Here is a 24017-nt window from a genome sequence, read left to right on the forward strand (position 1 = left end):
GTGTTACAATAAGTTATTATTGTACAGAAATTTTCATTTCTTTACATTCACAAAACAATAGATTTTAAAAGTACCATTTACTTGAAACATTAACTTCCTAAAGAATACAAAATTTTTTAAATCTAAAATAATGAATTTTATTTATATAAAAAAACAAATGGTGTGCCTTGTTTTTCAAACAAATTTGACTATAAACTAGAAAAATTGTATTTCAAATCAAAAGTATGTAAAATATTGTTCTAAAATGACCAGTGCCTAAATTTGCTTTAAAAATGCAAAATAATTTGCTTTAGAAAAAACAACAAATTATGATGTGTCAATTAAGATTTACTAAACAACAGATTTATTTTGCTAAAGCAATGTATAATTCCAAGTACTTTTTTCTCCTTTTTATTGTGGTATAACTTTAAGTATACATCTTGATATATTTTTAAGTTATAGCCATGATCCACCAACCAGATCAAGATAGAGAACCCTTAAAAGACAATGTTTCCTCCAATTTTAGGTATAGAAGTCCTCGGTAAGGATAATGTTTAAAATGCGCATTCCTAGGCCACACTCCAGAGGTTCAATATTGAAATGTCTGGATGGGTCCCTGAGACTGAGTATTATAAGCGCTGCCATCTGGACAGACTCAACCCATAAAGGGAGCCTAACTGACTCATCACTCTGGATGTTCCATTACTCTCAAGATAATTGTATTGGAAAATCTAGGTGGTTTTCTTACTGAGGATGAATGTCTATGACATTTACTGTCCCTGAGTAATTTTAAGTTTTAGTGTTATTTCCTCCTTCCTTGAACCAGAGTTGCCTAAATGAAGTTTCCATCAGTTCACGGCAAAATGAAATGTATTTAAGGATTGCTGTTTATTGAGATTATACTTTCAGGATTTTGAAGTGCCCTTTATGTTATGAAATCACTCCACAGTAAGAATAGTTGGTGTTTTTAATTTAGAAAAATAAGGCTTAGTAGAAAGTCTCTGTTGTTCTCCTAATTTCAAAAATCTGGAATTTTTAAGTTAGAGCCATGATCCACCAACCAGATCAAGACAGAAAACCTTAAAAGACAATGTTTCCTTCAATTTTAGGGATGGAGTCTTCGCTGCGGATACTATTTAAAATGTAGATTCAGGTCTGTTCCTGGAATTTGATTGCCACCAAGTGAAGCAGAGTGCTACAGTCTGTACAGCTTAATGGTAGGGGAATTTTCGCTGCCAGAGCATGTCTAATTTGACTGAAAATTTTCTGCTGCTCCAAAAAATGACATTAGCATCTTTTCTCTCCTTATGTAAGTACCACATCCTTTCTGTAGAAAACTTTCAACAAGTCAAGAATATATATGAATAAATATATATATATATATATATATATATATATATATATATATATATATATAAAACAACCATCTGATTCCCCAACCATTTGGGGAATTTAGAAAACAGAATGAGTTGGCATGACTTCTACTTTCTGGCATATTCAACAAGGTGCCATTGATAAAGAAAGGAACACTGGAGGATAGCCGGATCTTGATTTTGGATTCCTGGGAGACATGCAAGTGTAGATGTTACCAAAGCAGCTGAATCATCAGAAGCTCAGAAGTGGTGTCTGAGTCAGAGCGAGAAAGCTGATATTGTTCCTTTTAACACACCATGGCAGTAAATAAAATAGGGCATAACTAAGGTACCAGGAGCAGATAAAATGATTCAAACACACACACACACACACACACACACACACACACAACAGGTGAAAGCAAGAAGCAGTGAAAATGTTAATATTATCTACATGTACATCACTGTACATGATGTAGGGGCACAAAGGTGAATAAGATATGGCTCCTAGTGTACTGTCAATGGAGGAGACAGACACGTTAGCCAATCATATATATTTTACTTGGTTTATGACAAGAAGTACAAGATGCTGTGAGATCCCAGAGGAAGGCAGTTAAGTCTGGAAAGTTGAATAAGAGTTAGAAGGAGAGCCCTAACTGGTTTGGCTCAGTGGATAGAGCATTGGCCTGCGGACTGAAGGGTCCCAGGTTCGATTCTGGTCAAGGGCATATACCTTGGTTGCGGGCACATCCCCGTAGGGAGTGTGCAGGAGGCAGCTGAATTGATGTTTCTCTCTCATCTATGTTTCTAACTCTTTATCCCTCTCCCTTCCTCTCTGTAAAAAATCAATAAAATATATTTTTAAAAAAGAATTAAAAGAAGAAAGGCATTTCAGGCAGAAGCAATAAGATGCACGAAAGCACTGAGTCTTGAAACAATATATATGATCACAAGCAGTCCAGTAGTATTAATACGCAGGGTTTGAAGGTTAACCATCAGGAGGTCAGACAAAAGAGAGAGAAAGACCCCAATTATAGCGGGTCTTGCATGACCTGTCAAGGAAGGAGTTCAGGATTTATACCCTAGGAATAGGGGAGGGACGTGGCCATATTTGCAGATTAGGGAGATGACTTAAATCAATCATGGAGATCTCGGGCAAAGCTGACCAGAGCAGAACTGGTTAGGAAAGAAATAAGTTGCTACGTGTAAAGGGAGTGTTGACAGGGATGAAAAGGGGCAACACATTTAATGAATATTTAGGTCCACTCCTTTGTTCAAAATGCCTGTATGGAAAATCCTATTTTCTTAGTACAAGGCTTTTCCCAGCTTTAAAGGCAGTTGACAGCGACTCAGGAGAGATGGAGGAAGCCCAGGTTTAAATGTCTGAAGTCCTACAAAACAAAAGCAAAAATAAGCAAATCAACAACTACAAAAACACAGCAACTACTAATATATGGCGAAGCTAAAACGCCTGGGCAACATTTACTGCAAGGCTAGGGAACCCCAAAATACAAGTGGGTGGAGCCAGACCCCCAAGGGTCTGTGCAGGATGGGCAGGTGAGGACAGGTGGTCACCGTTCAGGTGTGGCAGGTGCGCTTGGCCCCCAAGACCGCGGGGGTGCTGCAGGCTCAGCAGCTGGTAGCACTCAGCCTACGTGGGAGCGAGAGCTTTGTTCGCTCTCGCCTGGCGCTGCAGGGACTGGAGGAGCAGAGCCCCCCTGTAACTCCAAAACTGTGACCTGCTGGTGCTCCGAACTGGGGTATGACCCCACACTGAGGAGGAGAAGCTGCGTGGGCAGTAAATCCCAGCAACACCTGTACAACTGGGACAAAGTAAAGGTTCGGGGGTTGGAAACAGGACCAGGGAATCCCAGTGCACAAGCCACCAGGGTTCTGACCGCTACACATAAACAACAGAAGGAAAGCCTTTCTCCACCCACCTCCCTGCAAAAGCTCACAAGAAAAACTAATTTGCATAGAAACGAGCACAAGGAAAGTGTCGAGGGAAAATCCCACACAAAATTATAATTTTTTTTTTTTAAAAAAGGAGCAAACTAACATCCCTACAGACAAGGAAAGCAGGCCAGTAAGATGTGCCCACAACACGGCTCCAAACTGTAATCTACCATTTCAAAACAAGCCTAAAAGACATGAAGAAAATGAAGCAAGACATGAAAGGACATCATAAATCAGAGCTAGAAAAGCTCAGCATTGACATGACAGAACTCAGAAAAGAATTAGAAATACAGTACAGGGAAAAAAATCAGTTCTGAAACAAGACGAAACCAAAGGGATATAAGGGCAAATGAACACAACAATGCCTTAAAAGACACAGAAAGGGAAAAAGAGGATTTTTTTTTCATTTATAAAAGAAATTATTTTAAACTTCAAACAGAAAAGAATGAGAAAAAGCAGCAAGTACATAGATCTTTGCCAGCTGCTACAGACAGGACCTCCGCTTTTTACTTGTTGCTGCTTTACCAGCCTTTCTTTTAGGCATCGCTGTATCTTGTGGTCCTACTCAGTTTTTGTCACATGATAGGTACAGAATACTTTAGTTCAAGCATGTCAAGTTCAAAGGCTAACACGGGCCAAATAAACAAGGTTTAAGTCTATGTGGGCCGCAAAATGCAAAAGCTTCAATTTTCATAAAAATGTAGGTTTATTTTGATAGAGACATGCTGAATACAGAGGGCTGAAATAAATGACTAATCGTTAACATAAAATCATAAAACAATTTAATAAAAATTAATATTTTTCTTGAACATTAACTTACCAGACACTGAATAACTGCACAAATTAATAAGTGTAATGCAAATGAACCTATTTTTCTTGTTCTCTGAAAGTGAAACATTTCCTGTTGTGCACACCATACAAGTCAGTCCAAGACTAATGACGTGGCAATCAGCTGCTAAAATATTCGCTGCTAGTATTAGTAGAGAGAAATGGTGTGCCTACGCATAAGGCGCATAAGGGAAATGAATGCAACACGATTATAGTAATCAGTCATTAGCAAATGTTGTAGTTCGTAATTAATAATTATGTATAACAGGGTAATGTAAAAAGTAAGTTACAAAATTTTTATTAAAAGGTTTCTTACATACCATTATATTGGCTGGGCTGCAAAAATATTCATTATGGGCCACAAGTTTGACATGCTTGCTGTATTTAACTAAATGGTGTTTGGCTCCCTCATTTCCTACTTTCAGGACTCAGAGAAGCCTTCAAAGATAAGAATACCACACAATAAAAGATAAGAATACCACTAAGCCAGTTCCCTTTTTTCCCTGGCATTGAGTTAATTTTCCATTGCCACTTAGGAGGATAAAAAGTGGAGAGCGCCTTCTCAGAGACCAAATACCAGGAGTCATATTCTTTCCTTTTTCAATAGTTCTACTTCCCCCTGTGCCTACTGTATCCTGGTAAATTAGTTTTTTTCTATCATGTGGAAATTTTCAGGACACAAACATATTTTTCCCCTAAATCACATATATTCATTCATCCAAAGCAAATAGTTATTATGCAACAAATAGTTATTGGACAGTAATGAACAAGACCACAGATTAGGTTCCTGCCTTCACAAAATTACCTTAAGGAGAGAATATTGTAAACCAGTAAACATATAAATAAGATCATTATAGACTGTGATAAGCACTGGAAGGGAAATAAACAAGGTAATGAAATGAGAGAAGCTATTCTAGATAACAAGATCAGGGAAGACTTCTCTAACCATACCCCATAGTTTCATACCATCCGGTTAGTTTGATAATGTTAAAATTCTCACATGACTTTCCATGAATCCCAGTTGTTATTCTTCTTTGGGGATACCTACAGCCTTTTTTCAATTTTCTTTATTTACTCCAAAAGGTAGGTACATGGGTATAGAATAAATACACCCCATTCCTGACCTTGTAGAAGTCATAGTTTAGTGGGAGACACAGACATGTAAACAGATAAGTAAAAATAATAGGACAAAGGTTATGCCATAGGATGAACACTGTTACTCTTTTTCCTAGTTAACTCTTCTGCCTTGGGCCTCTGGCGTCCCTGGAAAATCCTGTTTGCCTATTTGGATTCCTGGATGAAATTCTGCCTGGCTCCCTACATTATCTCAATATTTACTTGTTCTTTGTTGACTAGATCAAAAGAAACTTGATTTGCATACAATACTAGCTTCATTCCCTCATATTCAGTAGATCCTAGCATTGACTTGAGGTCATAACTTATGGTAACATGGAAATTTTACTTTAAAATGCCTTCATTAAAGAGCCCACATTTTTTGCATCAACATTTTCAAGTAAGTGCTAAATAAGATTTTAGCCAGATAATTGAAGCTGGTCGCTATGACACAAGAGATTGTGTTCAAATGATAACTGTCATTGTTAGAAGTCTGTAGTGCATTTCAGTATCACTGTATTTCTACCAGTATGTTAACTAACCACATTGGTCTGGTAATCAGGCAGTGTTTACTTGGACTGCAGGAATTTTTAAAGACAGATAACACAGACACAGAATATTATATAAAAGACACAGAATTAGAAGTATTTGAACAGATATGTAGGTATTTTATGTTCTGAGGTGGCAAGTTGTTTATATGAGCATGTCACCTCTTAGATTCATCACAATTCTTTCAGATTCCCCTCAGATACTCCCAAATTCTGGGAATAGCTATTTTCTCCAAAAAAAAAAAAATGGGGATTCCACATTCCAGGTCCTGGTGTTAGGGACTGGTGAGAAAGAGCAGTGATGGATCCCTCTGTCCAACATCCTTCACTTTGCATACCACAAGGTCCCAGAATGGAGTAGAATCAGCTGTCAATCCCAGCTTTATATGAGGTGATAAGTGAAGAAAGAAGGGGATTTAAGTCTTCTGAAGGCGCCTTCTCTCTGTGGTTCTTTCATGAGATGACAGCATGACTGAGGCTTCTGGAAATTCTCACACAGGCACGAGGTGGCGTTCCAATAAGATCCCTTCAGAGCAAGACAACAGGGTCAGGAAAAAGTCACCTAACTCTCCAAGAAGCAATAATTATTTTTTTGGGAAAAAGTTAGCAAACACCTAGCTGTAAGAATTGTCTGTGCTTTCCGTGTAACTAAAGGTCTCTGCTAATGCCTCCAGCACATCTCTATCATGGCACTTACTCCACTGCACTAAGATTGGTTTATGGATCTGTCCCTTTTGCCTAACCATGAGTTCTTTTATGTACGAAAAGCATTTTAGTTGTTTTCTTAACCTCAAAATCTAGCACTGTGTCTAGCACAGAATAGGGACCGAATAAATGTGCATTGAATAAACAAACTGGATCTATAACTAAAGAAGGCAGACATATTAAAATGCAATAGGCATCTCCATGCAGTATATAAAAAGAGTGACTGGATTAAAAATAATGTTATTTAGAAATATTTCAAAGAGCTAATCAGACATGAGCATCTAAAAATGTATCCACTATAGTCCGGCTAGCGTGGCTCAGCAGTTAAGTGTTGACCCAGGAACCAAGAGGTCTCCAGTTTGATGCCAGGTCAGGGCACATGCCTGGGTTGCAGCTTGATCCCCAGTAGGGGGAGTGCAGGAGGCAGCTGATTCATGATATTCCTGTCTCATTGATGTTTCTATCTCGCTATACCTCTCCCTTCCTCTCTCTCTCTTTCTGTAAACATCAATTAAAAATTATTTTAAAAATAAAAAATGTATCCACTACAATAGACTATTACAAAATATGGATGAATTTCTCTCAAGGATGTGTAGGTCTGGACATCCAGGTTCTCTGCATATTTATTCATTTCTATGGCATTTATTGAGTACTTTTTATGTGCTAGGAATTAAGATAGGAATTGGATCTATAACAGATATTTATAGTCATTCTACTCAATATGTTTAGTCTAGTAGGAGAAAACATGTTTTTAAAAATGGGCTCAAACATTAGGGCCCTGAGATAAGTTTGTTGCCAGCAGAGTGGAGAAGGAGGGAGTGATTACTTCAGATATGCTCTGCTAATGGGAAACACAGAATAGGGATGATGATGCTTGGTCTGGGTCTTAAAAAGTGAAGAGGTGGTCAACAGGGTGGGAGGGGTAGAAGGGCATTTTAGACTGACAGAGCTGCTGGAGAACAAGGCACGAAACCATGAGCTTGGTGACCTGTGTAAGCAGAGCTCAGCGTGGAAGAAGTGTAGGATTCTGGATAGATAAAGTCCTAAAGAACTTTATAGAGTACTAGAGGCCCGGTGCACAAAAATTTGTGCACTCGGGGGGGAGGGGGGGTCCCCTAGCCCGGCCTGTGCCCTCTTACAGTCTGGGACCCCTCGGGAGGTAACGACCTGCTGGCTTAGGCCTGCTCCCGGGTGGCAGAGGGCAGGCCCAATCCCTAAGTGCAGCCCCTGGTCAGGCTCAGAGCAGGGCCGATTGGGGAATTGGGGCACCACCCCATCATGCACAGAGCAGGGCGGATCGGGAGGTTGCAATGCCACCCTCAGTCACGCTCAGGATAGACTGATTGGGGGGTTGGGGCACCGCCCCTTGTTACACTCAAGGCAGGGTCGATGGGGAGGTTGCGGCGACACCCCGTCACGCACAGAGCAGGGCCGATCAGGGTGTTGGGGCGCTGCCCCCTGTCACTCACAGAGCAGGGCCGATCAGGGGGTTGGGGCGCTGCTCCCTGTCACCCACAGAGCAGGGCCGATCAGGGGGTTGGGGCACTGCCCCCTGTCACTCACAGAGCAGGGCCAATCAGGGGGTTGGGGCGCTGCTCCCTGTCACTCACAGAGCAGGGCCGATCAGGGGGTTGGGGCGCTGCCCCGTCACACACAGATTAGGGAAGATCAGGGGGTTGGGGCGCTGCACCCTGTCACACTCAGGGCAGGACCAATGGGGAGGTTATGGCTCTACCCTGTCACACACAGAGCAAGGCCCGTGGAGGGGGGTTGGGGCGCCACCTTCTATCACCCACAGAGCAGGGCCGATCAGGGGGTTGGGGCACCGCCACTGTCACACTCAGGGCAGGGCCGATGGAGAGGTTATGGCTCTACCCTGTCACACACAGAGCAGGGCCCGTGGGGGCAGGGGGTTGGGGCACCGCACCCTGTCACACACAGAGCAGGGCCGATCAGGGGGTTGGTGCGCTGCACCCTGTCAAACACAGAGCCGCAGGGCAATCGGGGGATTGGGGAGCTCCCCCCTATCAGGCACAGAGCAGGGCCTGTGGGGGGGCGGTGTTGGGGTGCCGCACCCTGTCACAAACAGAGCAGGGCCGATCAGGGGGTTGGTGCGCTGCACACTGTCACACACAGAGCCGCAGGGCAATCGGGGGATTGGGGAGTTCCCCCCTATCAGGCACAGAGCAGGGCTGATCAGGGGGTTTGGGCACTGCCCCCTGTCACGCTGATCCCAGTGCCGGGAGCCTCGCTGCTCCGCTGATCCCGGTGCCGGGAGGCATATTACCCTTTTACTATATAGGATAGAGGCCTGCTGCACGGGTGGGGGCCGGCTGGTTTGCCCCGAAGGGTGTCCTGGATCAGGGTGGGGGTCCCCACTGGGGTGCCTGGCCAGGCTGGGTGAGGGGCTGAGGGCTGTTTTCCGGCTGGCAGTTGACTAAAAGCTTCCAACTGCTCCTTGTTTTCTTTTTTTTTTATTCTGGGCCAGCTTTAGCTCTGAGGCCTCGCTGCTGAAAACATGGATACAATGTTGCGGTCCGGGGCTGACTGAAAGCAGGTTTTGTTCAGCTTCTTATTTGCAACATAGTAATAGTTGCTTAGAGTTGCAGTTGAGAGGCTGGCAAGTGAGGTGGGGAACGTTGGAGCCTGCAGTTCCTGGAGGAAGCAAGCCTCCCTGCTCGCTTCAGTGCATGGCTGCCGGCCGCCATCTTGGCTGACAGTTAATTTGCATAAGGATACGCTGATTAGCCAATGGGAAGGGTAGTGGTCGTACGCCAATTACCATGTTTCTCTTTTATTAGTGTAGATGCTAAGAAGTTTTTGCTTTATACCACATGAAATAGGAAGTTCAAAGTACAATAGTTTGCTAGGGCTGCCATAACAAAGTATAGCAGATCTGGTGGATTAAAACAACAGAATTTTATTTTTTCACAATTCTGGAGGCTAGAAGTCCAAGATCAAGGTGTTCACAGGGTTGTTTCTCCTTGGCTTGTACATGACCATCTTCTCCTGTGTCTTCACATGGTCTTTCCTCTGTATATGTTTATATCCTAATGTTTTCTTATTATTAGGACACCAATCATATTGGACGAAAGCCCATTGAATGACCTCCTTTTAACTTAATTACCTCTTAAAAGACCCTACCTCCCAATACAGTTACATTCTAAGGTTCTGGGGGTCAGGGACTTCAACATCTGAATTCCGGGAGTGGGGCATAATTCAACTCATAACAGTGTTAGATGTGCATTCAGATCACCCAGGCAGCAGGGGAGAGGATAGGCAGACAGGTGCAGAACCCGGGGCAGGGAGATCCTTTGAAGACTACCACAGTTGTCTATGTGACAAATGATCAGAGCCTGGACTAAAAACACAGAGCAGTAGATAAAAAGGAGATGTTAAGAGACTCACCTTAAAAACTGGCCTGCAGGGTAGAATTCAAACTTCTCAGCAGAGTCCACAGCACCCTTAACTGTAGACCCTATGTGCAGACTCATGCCTTGCCATTTGACATCACACATGCTACCCTCCAGGCACAAAGGCCTTCTCAGAGCCTTCAATGACTATGCCTTTTCTCAGGGCTAAGCCTGTGTACCTGCTCTTCTCTCTGATTAAAACATTCTTTGCCCTTTTCTTAGGCAACATCTATTCAGTTCCAACTTTCTCTGGTAGCAAGTCACTTCCTTCCCTAAACCCCAGCAGCACTCTGTGCATAGACTCTCTCGCATTGGGCTATGACTTAGTTTACATTTTACATGCTTGCTACCCCCATGAAACTGTAATCTCCTTGTGGGCTGGGATTCATTTCCTTTCTTTGTTTCCCCAGAGCCTGAGATGGTGATCAGCGAATGGAAAGCATTCAATAATACTTGAGGAATACTATATATGAGAATCAAAGTCTTCACCTTGCTCCCACCTAGATAATACCAGGTGAGCCCTTGCCTGTCTTTCCAATGTAATCTCTCTTTTAAACTAAAACACTAGGAAGAGCCTAAGCAAAAAGTCAGATTTTCCACATTTGGGGCTAGATTTCTCTTATAAAAAGAAACAAGATATTTTCACAAACCAGCAAGGAAAATTCCAGACGAAAAGCCAGGCAAATCAGCAGAGTTTCCAATCTGTCACCACTTTAAACCATCTTGTAAATCACTTCCAGTTTAATTTTAAAGGACAAAACACCACTGTCTTCATGTCTTTTTCTTTTTTAAGAATTCAATGAGAGGCTCTCATTGCTTATCTGATCAAATCCCAGTTTTCCAGTCTGGTTTTGAAGACCTTCCACAGCCTGGCTGCGTTTCATCTATACAATCCACTATCAATGCAACTATCAGAAACACAGACTGAACCATTCACTCTTGTACTCAAAAATACTTTAATGTTCCTCAGGACCTGAGCTAAATTTCAAATTCCTCACATAGGCATTTTAGTATTTGGTGTTGGTCTTTCTTTTCTGATATATTCTCCCTGATAGTCTTCAATCTTCAGCTAACTTCCCAAGTTGTCTTTCTCAAATATTTCTTACACTTTCCTGATTTTGTGTCTCTACAGTGTGCAGATTGTTCCTGAACCACCTGCACGACTCTCTTCCATATCTGTGGTAAAAGTCAGCAGTCCCAATACAAAAAACATCCAATCTGCAAGCTTCCTCCATTTTTTCTATCCTCTTGAGAATGAATCTGTTTGAGGCCAGTCTGATTGGAACCCATGCTCTTCCTGTATCCCCTATCTCATATTATATCTTTCCATTACAGTTACTTAAATACATATTGTATCATGTCTATCAGCATACACACATATTTTAAGACACTCTCCCCAGACTTCATATCTATCACTACATTTCACTGTTTCCCTTTTTTGTAAAATTCTTCAAAAGATCTATTTATATATATTATTTCACTTCCTTTCCTCCCATCTTTTTTTTTTAATATAGTTTATTGGTTTTTTACATAGAGAAAGGGGTAGGGATAGAGAGTCAGAAACATCGATGAGAAAGAAATATCGATCAGCTGTCTCCTGCACACTCCCCACTGGGTATGTGCCTGCAACCAAGGTACATGCCCTTGACCGGAATCGAACCCGGGACCCTTGAGTCCACAGGCCGACGCTCTACCCACTGAGCCAAACCGGTTAGGGCATCCTCTCATCTTTTAAGCTTACTCCAAGCAGACTTTCATCTACCATTCACTGAAACTGTTCTTACCAAAGTCATCAATAAACTGAGTATTTTCAAAGCTGATAAGCATCTTGAACTAACAGCACCATCTGGCATGGTTCATTGCTTCTTGCTGCTTACACCACTTTCCTCCTTTGGTGTCTAGGACACCACTTTCTCTTGCTCCTCCTCTTCTCTCCTCCATCTACTGGCCAGTCTTTCTCTGGCTTCCTCACTTGGTCTGAACTGTTCCTATCTCTACAAACTGAAGTGCCTGAGATTTAGCCCTGCTCATCTCTTTTCCCAGCACATTTACACTCTGATCTCATCTAGTCCCATGGGTATAAATTTCATCAATACATTGACAAGATCTAATTTTCTATCTCCAGTTCTTACCTTTTTCTTGAATTCCAGATTCATATGCATCACTGCCAAATCAATATCTCCACTTAGATGTCTAATAGGCATCCCAAACATACTATGTCCAAAACTAAACTCTTGATTTCTCTCCTCTCTAAAACGTGTATCTATCACATCCTTCCTCTTCTTAGCAAATGGCCTCTCAGTTCATCTACACCTTAGAATCATCTTTGACTCTTCTCTTTCTCATCTAATTCATTAGCAAATTTTGCTAGCTCTTTACTCAAAATACACTCAGAATTTCACTACTGTCCACAACTCTTTCACTACTACCACTAAGCCACCATCATCTCTTGCTTGAATTATTTCAATAGTCTATTAACTGATATCTGTTAATGCTTATTCCCCAACCCCTACCCTCAATTCCTTAAAGTGGTCTTTTAAAAACATAACTTTGATTATGTGACTTCTCTGCCCCAAATCCACCAATAGCTACCCACCTCATTCAGAATACAAGGCAAAGTCCTTACCATGACCTACAAAGCATTACATTATCTGGTCTACCACTCTCTCACATCTTCTACCACACTTCCTCTTGTTCAATTAGCTCTTGAATTTCTAAACTCCTTGCTATTCCATCAACTTTTGCTTCAGCACCTTTACACTTAATGTTGCTTCACCTGGGAATTTTACTCCTCTAGAAAGCCATAGGCTCCCTCACTTTCTTAAGGTCTCTTCAAATTCTACCTTATCAGAGAGGCCTTCCCTGACCACTTTATTTTTTTTAATATATTTTATTGATTTTTTACAGAGAGGAAGGGAGAGGAATAGAGAGTTAGAAACATCAATGAGAGAGAAACATCTATCAGCTGCCTCCTACACACCCCCCACCGGGGACGTGCCCGCAACCAAGGTACATGCCCTTGACTGGAATCAAACCTGGGACCCTTCAGTCTACAGGCCGACACTCTATCCACTGAGCCAAACCGGTTAGGGCATATAAATTATATATATATAGGGTGTCCCAAAATTCATGCAAGATTTGAATTTTGCGTGAGCATTAACAACAACAACAAAAAATAAAAGCCTAATTTTACTTGGTTTATTGAATCAGATTCTAATATCTGTTGCCCTTTGATTTCAATCCCTTCAATTTGATAAGCATTACCAAGTACCAATTATGGCCCAGGAGCAGGGACAATGAAGACCAATGAAGACTACGGCTTTGCGTATGTGCCAGCAAAGCCGTGGAGGCCATTTACCCGATGTGCTATTCCATACATAATCCTATACTGTATACTTTATGAATCAATAAAAAATTTACAATTTTTAATTATAAACCTGTGTTTTCTATAAAAATTACTTCTTGCGTGAATTATGGGACACCTTATATTAAATTCCCCACAATTCTCTAATTTTTAACTTGCATATTGGTCTTCATAGCACTTATCACCACCTAACAAAGTATAAATTTGTTCATATGTTTAAATCTGTCTTCTTCCACTTGAATATAAGTTTCTTTTCTTTACTGGTGAATTACCAGGACCTAGAACAGTGCCTAGCACATTGTAAGAATTCAACTTATATAGAATGAATGAGTAATTGTCACTTTCTGTAGCCAGGGACTAGCTCCGAGTGATAATATATTCCCATTTATATCTAGCTTAGTACTTTTCATACGATAAAAGTTAAAAATATTTGTCAAATTAAATTACATCTTATTTCTCTTTGATTTTTTAAAGATGGCTCTCTGATCCTTTTTGGCAAGTTTCCACACTTTGACCTGCTTCCCTCCTTCCTCTGTCATAGGTCACTTTTATTGGAAGCCTCAGTTCTTGCTAGTTCTCTCTTTAACTCCCTCTTTTCCTATCTATATTACATTACAACTTTATTCCCTGGGATTCCAGAAAATTTGAGATTACAAATGACATTTCACAGTTCTTAGATACTATAAAGACTATTCCTCACAGTGTAGCAGCCTATACTATCATGTATTTTCTCCTTCATGGGAATTCAGCCTTGCTCTCCTAACAATATGTAAATGGCACAGAATTGTTGGCACAATGGAGAGATCATATCATACCTTCAAATCCTTGAAAACATCGTGTTCAAGTTTACAAGCTTGGTAAGTAGTAACAACTATATCAACTGATCCAAAATAGTATTTCCATTTTCATACTATACATCACCTCTTAGTATCTAATAAGGATCTTATTCTGTCTCAAATAGAATTCCTGATATTAGCACCCATACATACTCCTTTGCCATTCTTCTCCCACCCCCTCCATATTTTAGTCACCAGTAGGTATCCGCTTCTTAAGTCCAAATTCCAGGAATTGTTTTTAAATTTAAACTTTTATTCTGGAATAGCAGATTCACGTGCAATTGTAAGAAACAATACAGAGAAATCTTGTGTACCCTTTCATCCAGTGGTAACATCTTGCAAAATTATAGTACAGTCTGGGAGTTCCTCTAGGAATTAGTCATAGACTTACTATATAACCCAGCAATTCCACCTTTGAGTATATACCCAAGAGAATTGAAAACATATGTCCACATAAAAATGTGTACATGAATGTTTGCAGCAGCATTATTCTTAGTAGCCAAAAGGTAGAAACGACCCAAGTGTTCATCAATGAATGAGTGGGTAAACAATATCCATAAAAAGGAATATTATTTGGCCATAAAAAAGGAGTGAAGTGCTGATACATACTGCAACTTGGATGAACCTTGATCACATTAGCTAAGTAAACAAAGACAGACAGACCAGCCAGTGTTGCTCAGTGGTTGAGCGTCAACCTATGAACCAGGAGGTCACGATTCCTGGTCAGGGCACATGCCCGGGTTTTGGGCTCAATCCCCAGTAGGGGACCTGCGGGAGGCAGCTAATCAATGATTCTCTCTCACCATTGATGTTTCTATCTCTCTCTCCCTCTCCCTTCCTCTCTGAAGTCAATCGAAAAATATTTTTTAAAAAGTCAGGCACAGAAGGCCATATTCTATATGATTCCACTCACATTAAAGTCCTGAATAGAAAAATCTACCAAGACCAAAAGTAGATTAGTGGTTGCTTAGGATTGAGGGAGAGTGAGCAAAAGGAGAAATGGAGAAGATGAAGTTACAGAGGTAATGGATCCAGGTGAACTAGGGCTTTTTAGGCCATTATTAGACATATCTTTTACTCTCAGTGAGATAATAAGGCTTGGAAGGTTTTGAGCACAATTTGATTTTTTTTTAAAGAATAGTTTATTGATTTTTTAGAAAGAGAGGAAGGAAGGAGAGAGAGAGAGAGAGAGAGAGAGAGAGAGAAAGAGAGAGAGAGAGAAAGAGAAACATCTGGAAATTCAACCAGCAATCAACTGAGCCACAGTGTCCAGGGCCACAATTTGAGATTTAAAAGTCACTCTGGCCCTGGCCTATGAACCAGGAGTTCAGGGTTCAATTCCTGGTCAGGGCACATGCTTGGGTTGCGGGCTCAATCCCCAGTAGGAGGCAGGCAGGAGGCAGCCAATCAATGATTTTCTCTCATCATTGATGTTTTAATCTCTCTCTCCTCTCTGAAATAAATTTAAAAAATATATATATTTTTAAAAGTTACTCTTGCTGCTGTATGGAGAATAAACCATAGGAGGAAATAAAGGGAAGCAAAGTGATTAGTGAAGAGGCCATTCCAAAAATCAAAGCAAGAGATGATGATGGTTTAGACCAGTGATGGCGAACCTTTTGAGCTCGGCGTGTCAGCATTTTGAAAAACCCTAACTTAACTCTGGTGCCGTGTCACATATAGAAATTTTTTGATATTTGCAACCATAGTAAAACAAAGACTTCTATTTTTGATATTTATTTTATATATTTAAATGCCATTTAACAAAGAAAAATCAACCAAAAAAAATGAGTTCGCGTGTCACAGGTGACACGTGTCATAGGTTCGCCATCACTGGTTTAGACTAAGGATTAACTTTGGAGGTGGTTTGAATTGATTGGATCTGGATATGCTTTAAAGGTGAGAACCAAAGGATTTGTTCGATTCCATGTAGAGAGTGTAAGAGAAAAAGTCAAGGATGACTTTGAGGTTTTGGGTCTGGGCACCGGGACAGAGAGAATTGACATTCACTGAGTTGGAGGAGTACAAAAGGAACAGGTTTTGATGAGCTAAATGGGGAGGTTTTGGTTTGGGTATGTTAATGTTGAGATGTTAAGTAGGCAGTCGGTTATATGTGGGTCCATGGTTAACCAACAGTCTGTGTTGGGGCTATACTTTGAGAGCTGTCAATGTGTACATTTCATTTAGAGCCATTTGGGTGAATGCTATTAGGGCCTAGATAGGTACGAGGTACGATCCTAAGGCGCTCCACAGTGAAGAGGCCTGAAAGATGAGAAGGAACTAGCAAAGGAGACTTCAGGGCACTTAGAATAATAATAATAAAAAAAAAAACCACGGTCCTTACCTTAATCATGACCTGGCCCTTCTCACCATCTTTAACCTCACTCTTCACTCGCACAGGACATTCGTTTTTGAAACACACCAAGTCCTTTCCTGTCTCATGGCCTTTGTTTTTGCTGTGCCTTCCATGAGGCATGTTTTTACCCCGGCTCGAATTTGGGTCACTTCCTTGTCTTACCACCACTCTCAGGTAAACTGTTACCTTGAGTTTTCTCTAATCACTTTCATTCCCTCCCGAGTTTTCTCTAACTACCCCTCATTAGAAGGGCCCAACCCGACCATCCCCGCTAAGTTATGGCTCTTCCTATAATCTGACATTCGTACTTGTTTTCTATCTAGAAACAATTTAACAAACGCTTACAAAGCGGTTTCCATCTGCCAAATGAAAGCCCATATTCCTCCTTGCCTGTGGCTTTCTGGAGAGCGGGGTCCTCGTTATCTTGTCCCCTGCCCCCTCACAGTGCAATCTGCATTGCTTCAGCAATTCTGAGGCTTCAGCATTTATGAACGGAATGGATCGTAGGGCACTGACAGCATTTCAAACAGACGGAACTTGCCGCCGATCAGCCTGGTCCCTAGGCAGCCCAGAGCACCGCACCGCGCGTGCGCTCTCGAACTCCGAGCACCGGGGAGTCCACCCCGCCCCGTCGCCGGGGTGAGTAGAACCACTGCGCATGCGCTCCACGGGGCCTGTCCGCGCGTCGGCGCTACCAATAAAGTTGTTGTGGGCTGAGCCTCTCCTTTTCCTTGGCAAGATGGCGGAGTACGACTTGACCACTCGCATCGCTCACTTTTTGGATCGGCATCTAGTCTTCCCGTTGCTTGAGTTTCTCTCCGTCAAGGAGGTGAGCGGGGCCTTGGGTGCGAGGACGCTGTGGGAGCGCGGAAGGCGCGGGGCAGGCCCGCGGGGCGGCGGCCCGGGCCCGCCTGACACACGTGTGGGGCGGCCGCGAGTTTGGTCCCGGCCGGGCGGTCAGGACCTCCTGGGAGTTGAGCGTCCCCGGGGCGGACTGGGCCCGCGGTCTCGCGGCCCGGAGGAGCGGAGGGGCGAGGCGACCCCGGGGAAGTCGGGGAGGAGAGCGGCGTCAGCTGCGCTGCTTGCGGTGCCCGGCCCGGCACTTCCGCCTCAGTTCCCTTCGGAAGTGAGCGCTGGGCCGCGGGCTCCGCCGGATCTTCCCTTCGCACCCGCCGCCCCGAGCCCACGGGAGGGTTGGAGATGGTCATTCCCTTCCGGGAACTGTGGCGGGGAGGGTTCTGCTCGCCGGCCGGGTCGTGTGGATTAATTTTCTTAGGCTGAAAAGTCCAGCACTTTGATTGCCATAAAGTTGTGCGTTCTTCGCATTGAGTCTTCCCGGCCTTTCGATACGTCGCCAGTTCTTCCAAGTGAAGCAGCAGTTTGTCGGATGGGGGTGGAGACCCCGCTCCCTCCCACCCAAAAAAAGCACACCCGACACGTTGTAACCTAAAAGTCCTTTCCCAGTTAGAGATGCATATTCTTCGAGTGATTTGAATCGGTGGTTGATGTTCACTTTAAGCTACTCAGATATACTGAATAAGTGCTCTGTGGCCCCGGTACTTGGTTTGTAAAAATGCCTCCGTCCTAAGAGTTTTGAAATATTGAGCTTAGGTTATTCTTTGAGTGTATTGGGAAATTGATGCATTTCAATGATCATAAGGCAGTATTACTGTGATGAAAGCATTAGGATATAGGCCGGAGAGATAAATGAATTCTGTTTCTGGAAGCAGATGTCAACATAGGTCTATCTAGGGAACTCCAGATTTGGGAAATAGATTGTCCCCCAATAGCAGTAAGACGAATTGAGCCTTACAAATAAACATTGATTTGTTCTGATAACTTTTCGAATTTTCTTGTATATATGGTTCATTAAACATACAATCCTCAAATTCATATGATCCTTTCCTAAGCACATACAGACAACTCTGGAGCTGCTGATGTTAGGAAACACACAGTTCATTTAAAAAATGTTCAAGAATGTCTTTCCTCATAAAGCTTTATTTTGACAGGATATAGTTTTGCCTTGGTGTTTCTTCACATAGGATGTACTTATCACCTGTATTTTAAAGCTTGAATATAATAGTTCAGTCTGCCTTCTGTTTTCTTTTCTGGATAAGAAATAGAGAAATAACCGTATTTTGAAATCCTTTGCCAGCTACTTGTAGAAATGTTTCTAAACTAACCAAACTTCACATTTTCATATATTCTTTATACTTCCATTTTCCAAGGCAGATAAAAGGGAGGAATGTGTCAGCGTAAATTAGTATATCATAGGGCAAAACAAAAACTATAAATGGTGGCTGAGAATCAGTGCAAAATAACTGGGCTCAGTACTTTCTTCCTTGGAGAGAATGCTGGTGAGATGGCCATAGTGCACCCAAGAGGTTGCTGGAGTATTTATTGAGCAATTACTAAGTACATATAGGGCTGCTGTGGAAATGTGATAAATCCAAGGTAAAATCCAGACACCTCACCGCTAAAATCATACCTCTTTTTTAGAGGAGATGAAGGTCTATTAAGTATAAGGCAAAAAGTAATGTGTCAAAAAAGTACTGGCAGAGTGCTATCAAATTGAGGAGATTCTAATCTGGCATAAGGACTTTGAGGAAGAGAGGCTTTAAGTTGAGTTTTGAAAGATAGGTGGTTGGGAGAGTCAGTGACCAGGATACAGGAGGACAATTTGAAATGTTGGAGAATATAAGCTTGGAGAGAGCGGGAACTTTGTTTTGTTCTTTGCTCTGTTCTCAGCACATAAAATAAAGTCTGGAATAAAGGCTTTGAATGATTATTTAATAAATGAGTAAATAAATACATATTTGTGTCTTCTGTGTGCCCCCCCCCCCCCCCCCCCCCCCCCCCCCGTTAATCCTCACCCGTGGATATTAGAGAGAGTGCTAGGGAGGGGGAAGAGACACAGAGAGAAATATCCATATGAGAGAGACACATTGATTGGTTGCTTCCCACAGGTGCCCCAATTGAGCCTACAAGGTCCATACCTACCCTTAACTGTAATCGAACCTAGGACCTTTCAGTCTGCAGGCCAATGCTCTACCCACTTAGATGCACCAGCTAGGGCAGGTTTTGATTTTATATAAATGGAATTAAGCATTCACCCTCTCACACTGCTTTGTGTGACTTTTCATTCAACATTGTGAAGGTCATCCAAGTTTTAGGATGGCCGTAGTTTGTTGATTTTCAGTGCTGAATGTAAGTCCTTTTATGTGTGTACTAGAGGCCTGGTGCACGAAATTTGTGCACAGGTAGGGTCCCTAGGCCTGACCGGTGATCAGGGCCAATCAAAGTCTTCCGACTGCCTACCGGGGCCTTCTTTCATTCCATGCCACCCCCTGGTGGTCAGTGCACGTCATAGTGGGTGATCAAACTCCCAAGGGGACACTTTGCATATTAGCCTTTTATAGATAGAGATAGGTAGATCATACTTTATTCAGTCTAACGTTGATAGACTTGGCTGTTACAAATAGTGTTGCTATGATCGTTATTGGAAATGCTATTTCTATTGGGAACCTAGGAGCAGAATGGCTGGGTCAAAATATATGTTTAACTTTAGGAGATAAAGATAGCTTTCCAAAGTGATTGTACACCTGCCATCAGAATAAATGTTTGTGACTCTACATCAGGAGTAGGGAACCTTTTTTCTGCCACGGCCCATTTGGATATTTATAACATCATTCGAGGGCCATACAAAATTATGAACTTAAAAATAAGCCTGCTATATTTGGTCAAACATTTAAATAACTCACCCCTAATGCCTTGGCAGGGCCAGACCAAATGATTACTCAGGCCTTATATGGCCCATGGGCCAGACGTTCCCCATCCCTGCTCTACATCTATACCAAGACTGGTGTCAAGGGTTTTAGTTTTTAGTGTGGTTTTAGTTTGCATTTTCTTTTATGATTAAGTTTAGAACCTTTCTAATGTCTTTTGGGTATTTGGTTAAGTTTTATTGATATAGGCATATTAATCTTTTAGCCATTTTCAATTGGATCCTCTCTATTTTGTAGTTCTTTTTTAAAAAATGTATTTTTATTGATTTCAGAGAGGACGGGAGAGGGAGAGAGAGATAGAAACATCAATGATGAGAGAGAACCATTGAACGGCTGCCTCCTGCATGCTCCCTACTGGGGATCAAGCCCACAACCTGGGATGTGCCCTTGACCGGAATCGAACCTGGAACCCTTCAGTCCCCATGCCGATGCTCAATCCACTGAGCCAAACCAGCTAGGGCTTTTGTAGGAGTTCTTTATGTGGTTTGTAAGGTTCAGTTTTGATCTCATGGCTATACCATTTGACCAGTTTCATCTTTTCTTTTCATGGTGTAAAATGTGGGAGCCTTCACGCATCGTCCCTGCCTCCCACCTCCCTTGGCAAAATTAAATTTAGTATAAAAACCTCTTCTTTTGCTGAAGCCTTATGTTGATGACTGTTTAATTAAAATTTTACTTTTATTACTTTCTCTTCCCCTGAATGCTATTGTTAGAATCTCCAAATATTGCTTATTACACTTAATTTCATGTTTATGAGAGTTTGCTTATTTGGTCCCTGTAGTATGGGTTAAATTATATTTCTTGAACTCTCTGCAAAGCAAAAACTAATACGACATGGTTGACTTAGAGAATTGGATGCTAATTATGTTTCAGTGATATGGGTGGGGAAGCATTATAAAGGACTATAACTAGTGAAAAAATATGTGGGAATAAAGGAGAGGCTACTTTAAATAGAGATGGGAAAACATCATGTGGATGTTGAGATACTAAAATGTTAAATCAGTTTAATAGTTAAAGTTCTAATTACCTGAATGTGGAGAAGAGACAACTATATGTGCCTACCTATGGAGTTGGTGTGGTTGTTTATTTAGGCATAGTCTTGTTCTAGAACGGATAAAAAGTGGTTTAAGGGACACATAAAAAATAAGAGAATTAGAATTAGGTGGGAATGGATCTGCAGTGTTCAGTTGCCTTCATTTTTAAGTTATTAGGTATATAGAATATTATTATGTTTCTGTAGGTTGTCTTCTAATAGGGTGAACTAATAGTATGTAATATTTTATTTAAAAAAATGTATTTCAGGAAGTATATTTCCAGGTAAACTTATCTTGGTATTAATCATTTTGTTTGGAGGAACTTCAATGTACTTATTAATAAGTAATTTTCACTTGCAGATTTATAATGAAAAAGAATTATTACAAGGAAAATTGGATCTTCTTAGTGATACCAACATGGTAGACTTTGCTATGGATGTATACAAAAACCTTTATTCTGATGATATTCCTCATGGTAAGTTTTGTCATTAGAACTGAAGCTTGTCTTGTGAACAGAGCATGTGTGAATTAAAGTTTTGTGATTTTATTAAAAGCTTTAGCCAAAGAGTTCTTTGGATGAAAGGTAATACTAGGTTATAGGTCTTCTAAAGCATATTATTTTCTCACCATAAAATATGTGAAATTGCTTTAAGACATGGTCATAAAATACTTTTAGTTTATAGTATTTCGTTCATAGTATCATCAGAGTTGTGGTTATCAATCAGATTGTTACCTTAGAATTATCTGATACTTTGGCAATTTTTGGGGTTGACTAACTTTTTCAGTTAGCATTTCGTGTGCCTTAGGGGTTTATTTTTCATCTGGGTATAGCCATGGTCTTCAAAACTACAGTCCCCAGGACCAGCATCATCAGTTCTCCTAGAAGAGCTTGTTAGAAATGCAAATTCTACAGCCTAATTAGAAACCGTTGGCTAAGGCCCAGTGTCCACATTGGAGAATTACTGGTCTAGTGTTTTTCAAATCCCTGTTTTCTGTGGTAATAGATATTCCTTAAAAAATGGTGGCCTGTAAGTTTGGAAAATACTGAAACATTCTATATCATTTCTTTTATGCATAGAGTATTTTAAAATAATCTAAGAACTCTTTCAGTACAGAAACACAATTTACTTTGTTTAAATTGACATTTCTCAAAATTTGATCACAGATCCCCTTCTGTTTTGAGAAACACTGTTCTAGTGTATACTTTGTAATATATAATGCAGAGTTATTACATTAAACATAATCATCTTTTGGCTTATATTACAGTTCCCTGCAATAACATTCACTCTTTAAATTTTAGTTTGTGGTGAAAAGTTCTTATTGAAACTTTAAAATATGCTAGCAGGGTAGGTTATATGTGAATTTTCTCTGACTTCATGATGCAGTGAAAAGAAACTATAGAATTGGGTTTGAGAGATTACAGAACTAGTATATTTATAGCAAAATGAGAGATTACTGACTGGATTTAAATCCCATTAAACTTAGCTGAAAACGTAATAAAAATATGTAAACTCCTCTGAACCTCTGTTCAGAAACTCTGGAATAATATACTCACCTGAGAGAATTTAATGAGAACAAATATAAAAACACTGGGAATGAAGTCTCGAATGTAGAATTAGATCATTTTTCCTTTGACACCCCTCCCTTCTTCCCTTCCCTCTCCCAGGCAGTATCAGTATATCCCCCAGTTTCTCTTGAGTAAAATGAGGATTCCTTCTTCCTTTATGTGCCTTATCATTGCTAGAAAGAAGAAATTTGATCTGGGGAAGTTATTGAGTTGGTGGTATTGGCATATGAATCTATTAGGGTAAATACATATATGCACAATATAAGTAAAATGAAAAATTTCCAGAGACATCCTCCTGGGGAGCAGTTACAGTTTAACATTACAGTACTCCTTTGCTTTTTTAATTAGCTTTGAGAGAGAAAAGAACCACAGTTGTTGCACAACTGAAACAGCTTCAGGCAGAAACAGAACCAATTGTGAAGATGTTTGAAGATCCAGAAACTACAAGGCAAATGCAGTCAACCAGGTAACCTCTCCTTAAGTGGAATTATAAAAATTCTCTTTTCCTGGGTTAATACAAATGCTAATTCGAACTTTGATTGATTCCTTTATATATTGGTTTTCATTTATCCCTATTGTATACGGACCAGAAAGTCTTAATGTTAATATTAAATTCTTTTTAGAACTTCTTTACCACCTACCTAAATCTGATTGTTGTGTCAGTTCTTTCTCCTTGGCAATGTCTGGAGACATTTTTGGTTTTCACAACAGGAGGAGTGAATTGGCACCTAGCAAGGAGCGGCCAAGGATGCTGCTAAACATTCATTGGACAATATTCTACCCTCCAAAAAAGAATTATCCAACCCAAAATGTCAGTAGTACTGACGTTGAGAAACACTGTGCCTAGGCAGTACTTGGAGCACATGGGTTGTTAGCTGTAAGGAAAACCGAGCTCACTTTATCAGTTTGCTACATTCTCCCATATCCTTCCAACCTGATGCCCAGCCCAAGGAAGGTAGTGTAGAGCTGATAAGGTTATTTTATTCCTAACTTCTCCTTAGCTAGAAAAACTTATTGTTTGGTTTCCAAGAAAACATTTTGCCTTACTCTGACTTAATATCACTAATTGAAGCCCTTTAGATTATTTAAAATGTTTGAAAATAAAATCTATTAAATTGAATATTGCCTTTGTGGTAAATCTTAGTTACCAGTATATTCCCTTGAGAAATTGCAGATTTGCC

General features: G+C 41.0%; 1 protein-coding gene across 1 annotated transcript in view; it reads left to right on the forward strand.

Moving 5' to 3' along the window:
- Window positions 1-17169: 17169 nt before the first annotated feature.
- EIF3E (eukaryotic translation initiation factor 3 subunit E) overlaps window positions 17170-24017 on the forward strand; it is a 42368-nt gene continuing 35520 nt past the window's right edge. The window contains exons 1-3 of the mRNA XM_070392060.1: window positions 17170-17279; window positions 21630-21744; window positions 23185-23302. Coding sequence (XP_070248161.1) covers window positions 17190-17279; window positions 21630-21744; window positions 23185-23302 — 323 coding nt within the window. The 5' untranslated portion in view covers window positions 17170-17189. The remainder of the gene's footprint in view (window positions 17280-21629; window positions 21745-23184; window positions 23303-24017) is intronic.

This window comes from Myotis yumanensis, unplaced genomic scaffold (genome assembly GCF_028538775.1).
Source record: "Myotis yumanensis isolate MYYU_CA2020_CCGP unplaced genomic scaffold, mMyoYum1.0.hap1 SCAF_15, whole genome shotgun sequence".
NCBI classification, from domain to species: Eukaryota; Metazoa; Chordata; class Mammalia; order Chiroptera; family Vespertilionidae; genus Myotis; species Myotis yumanensis.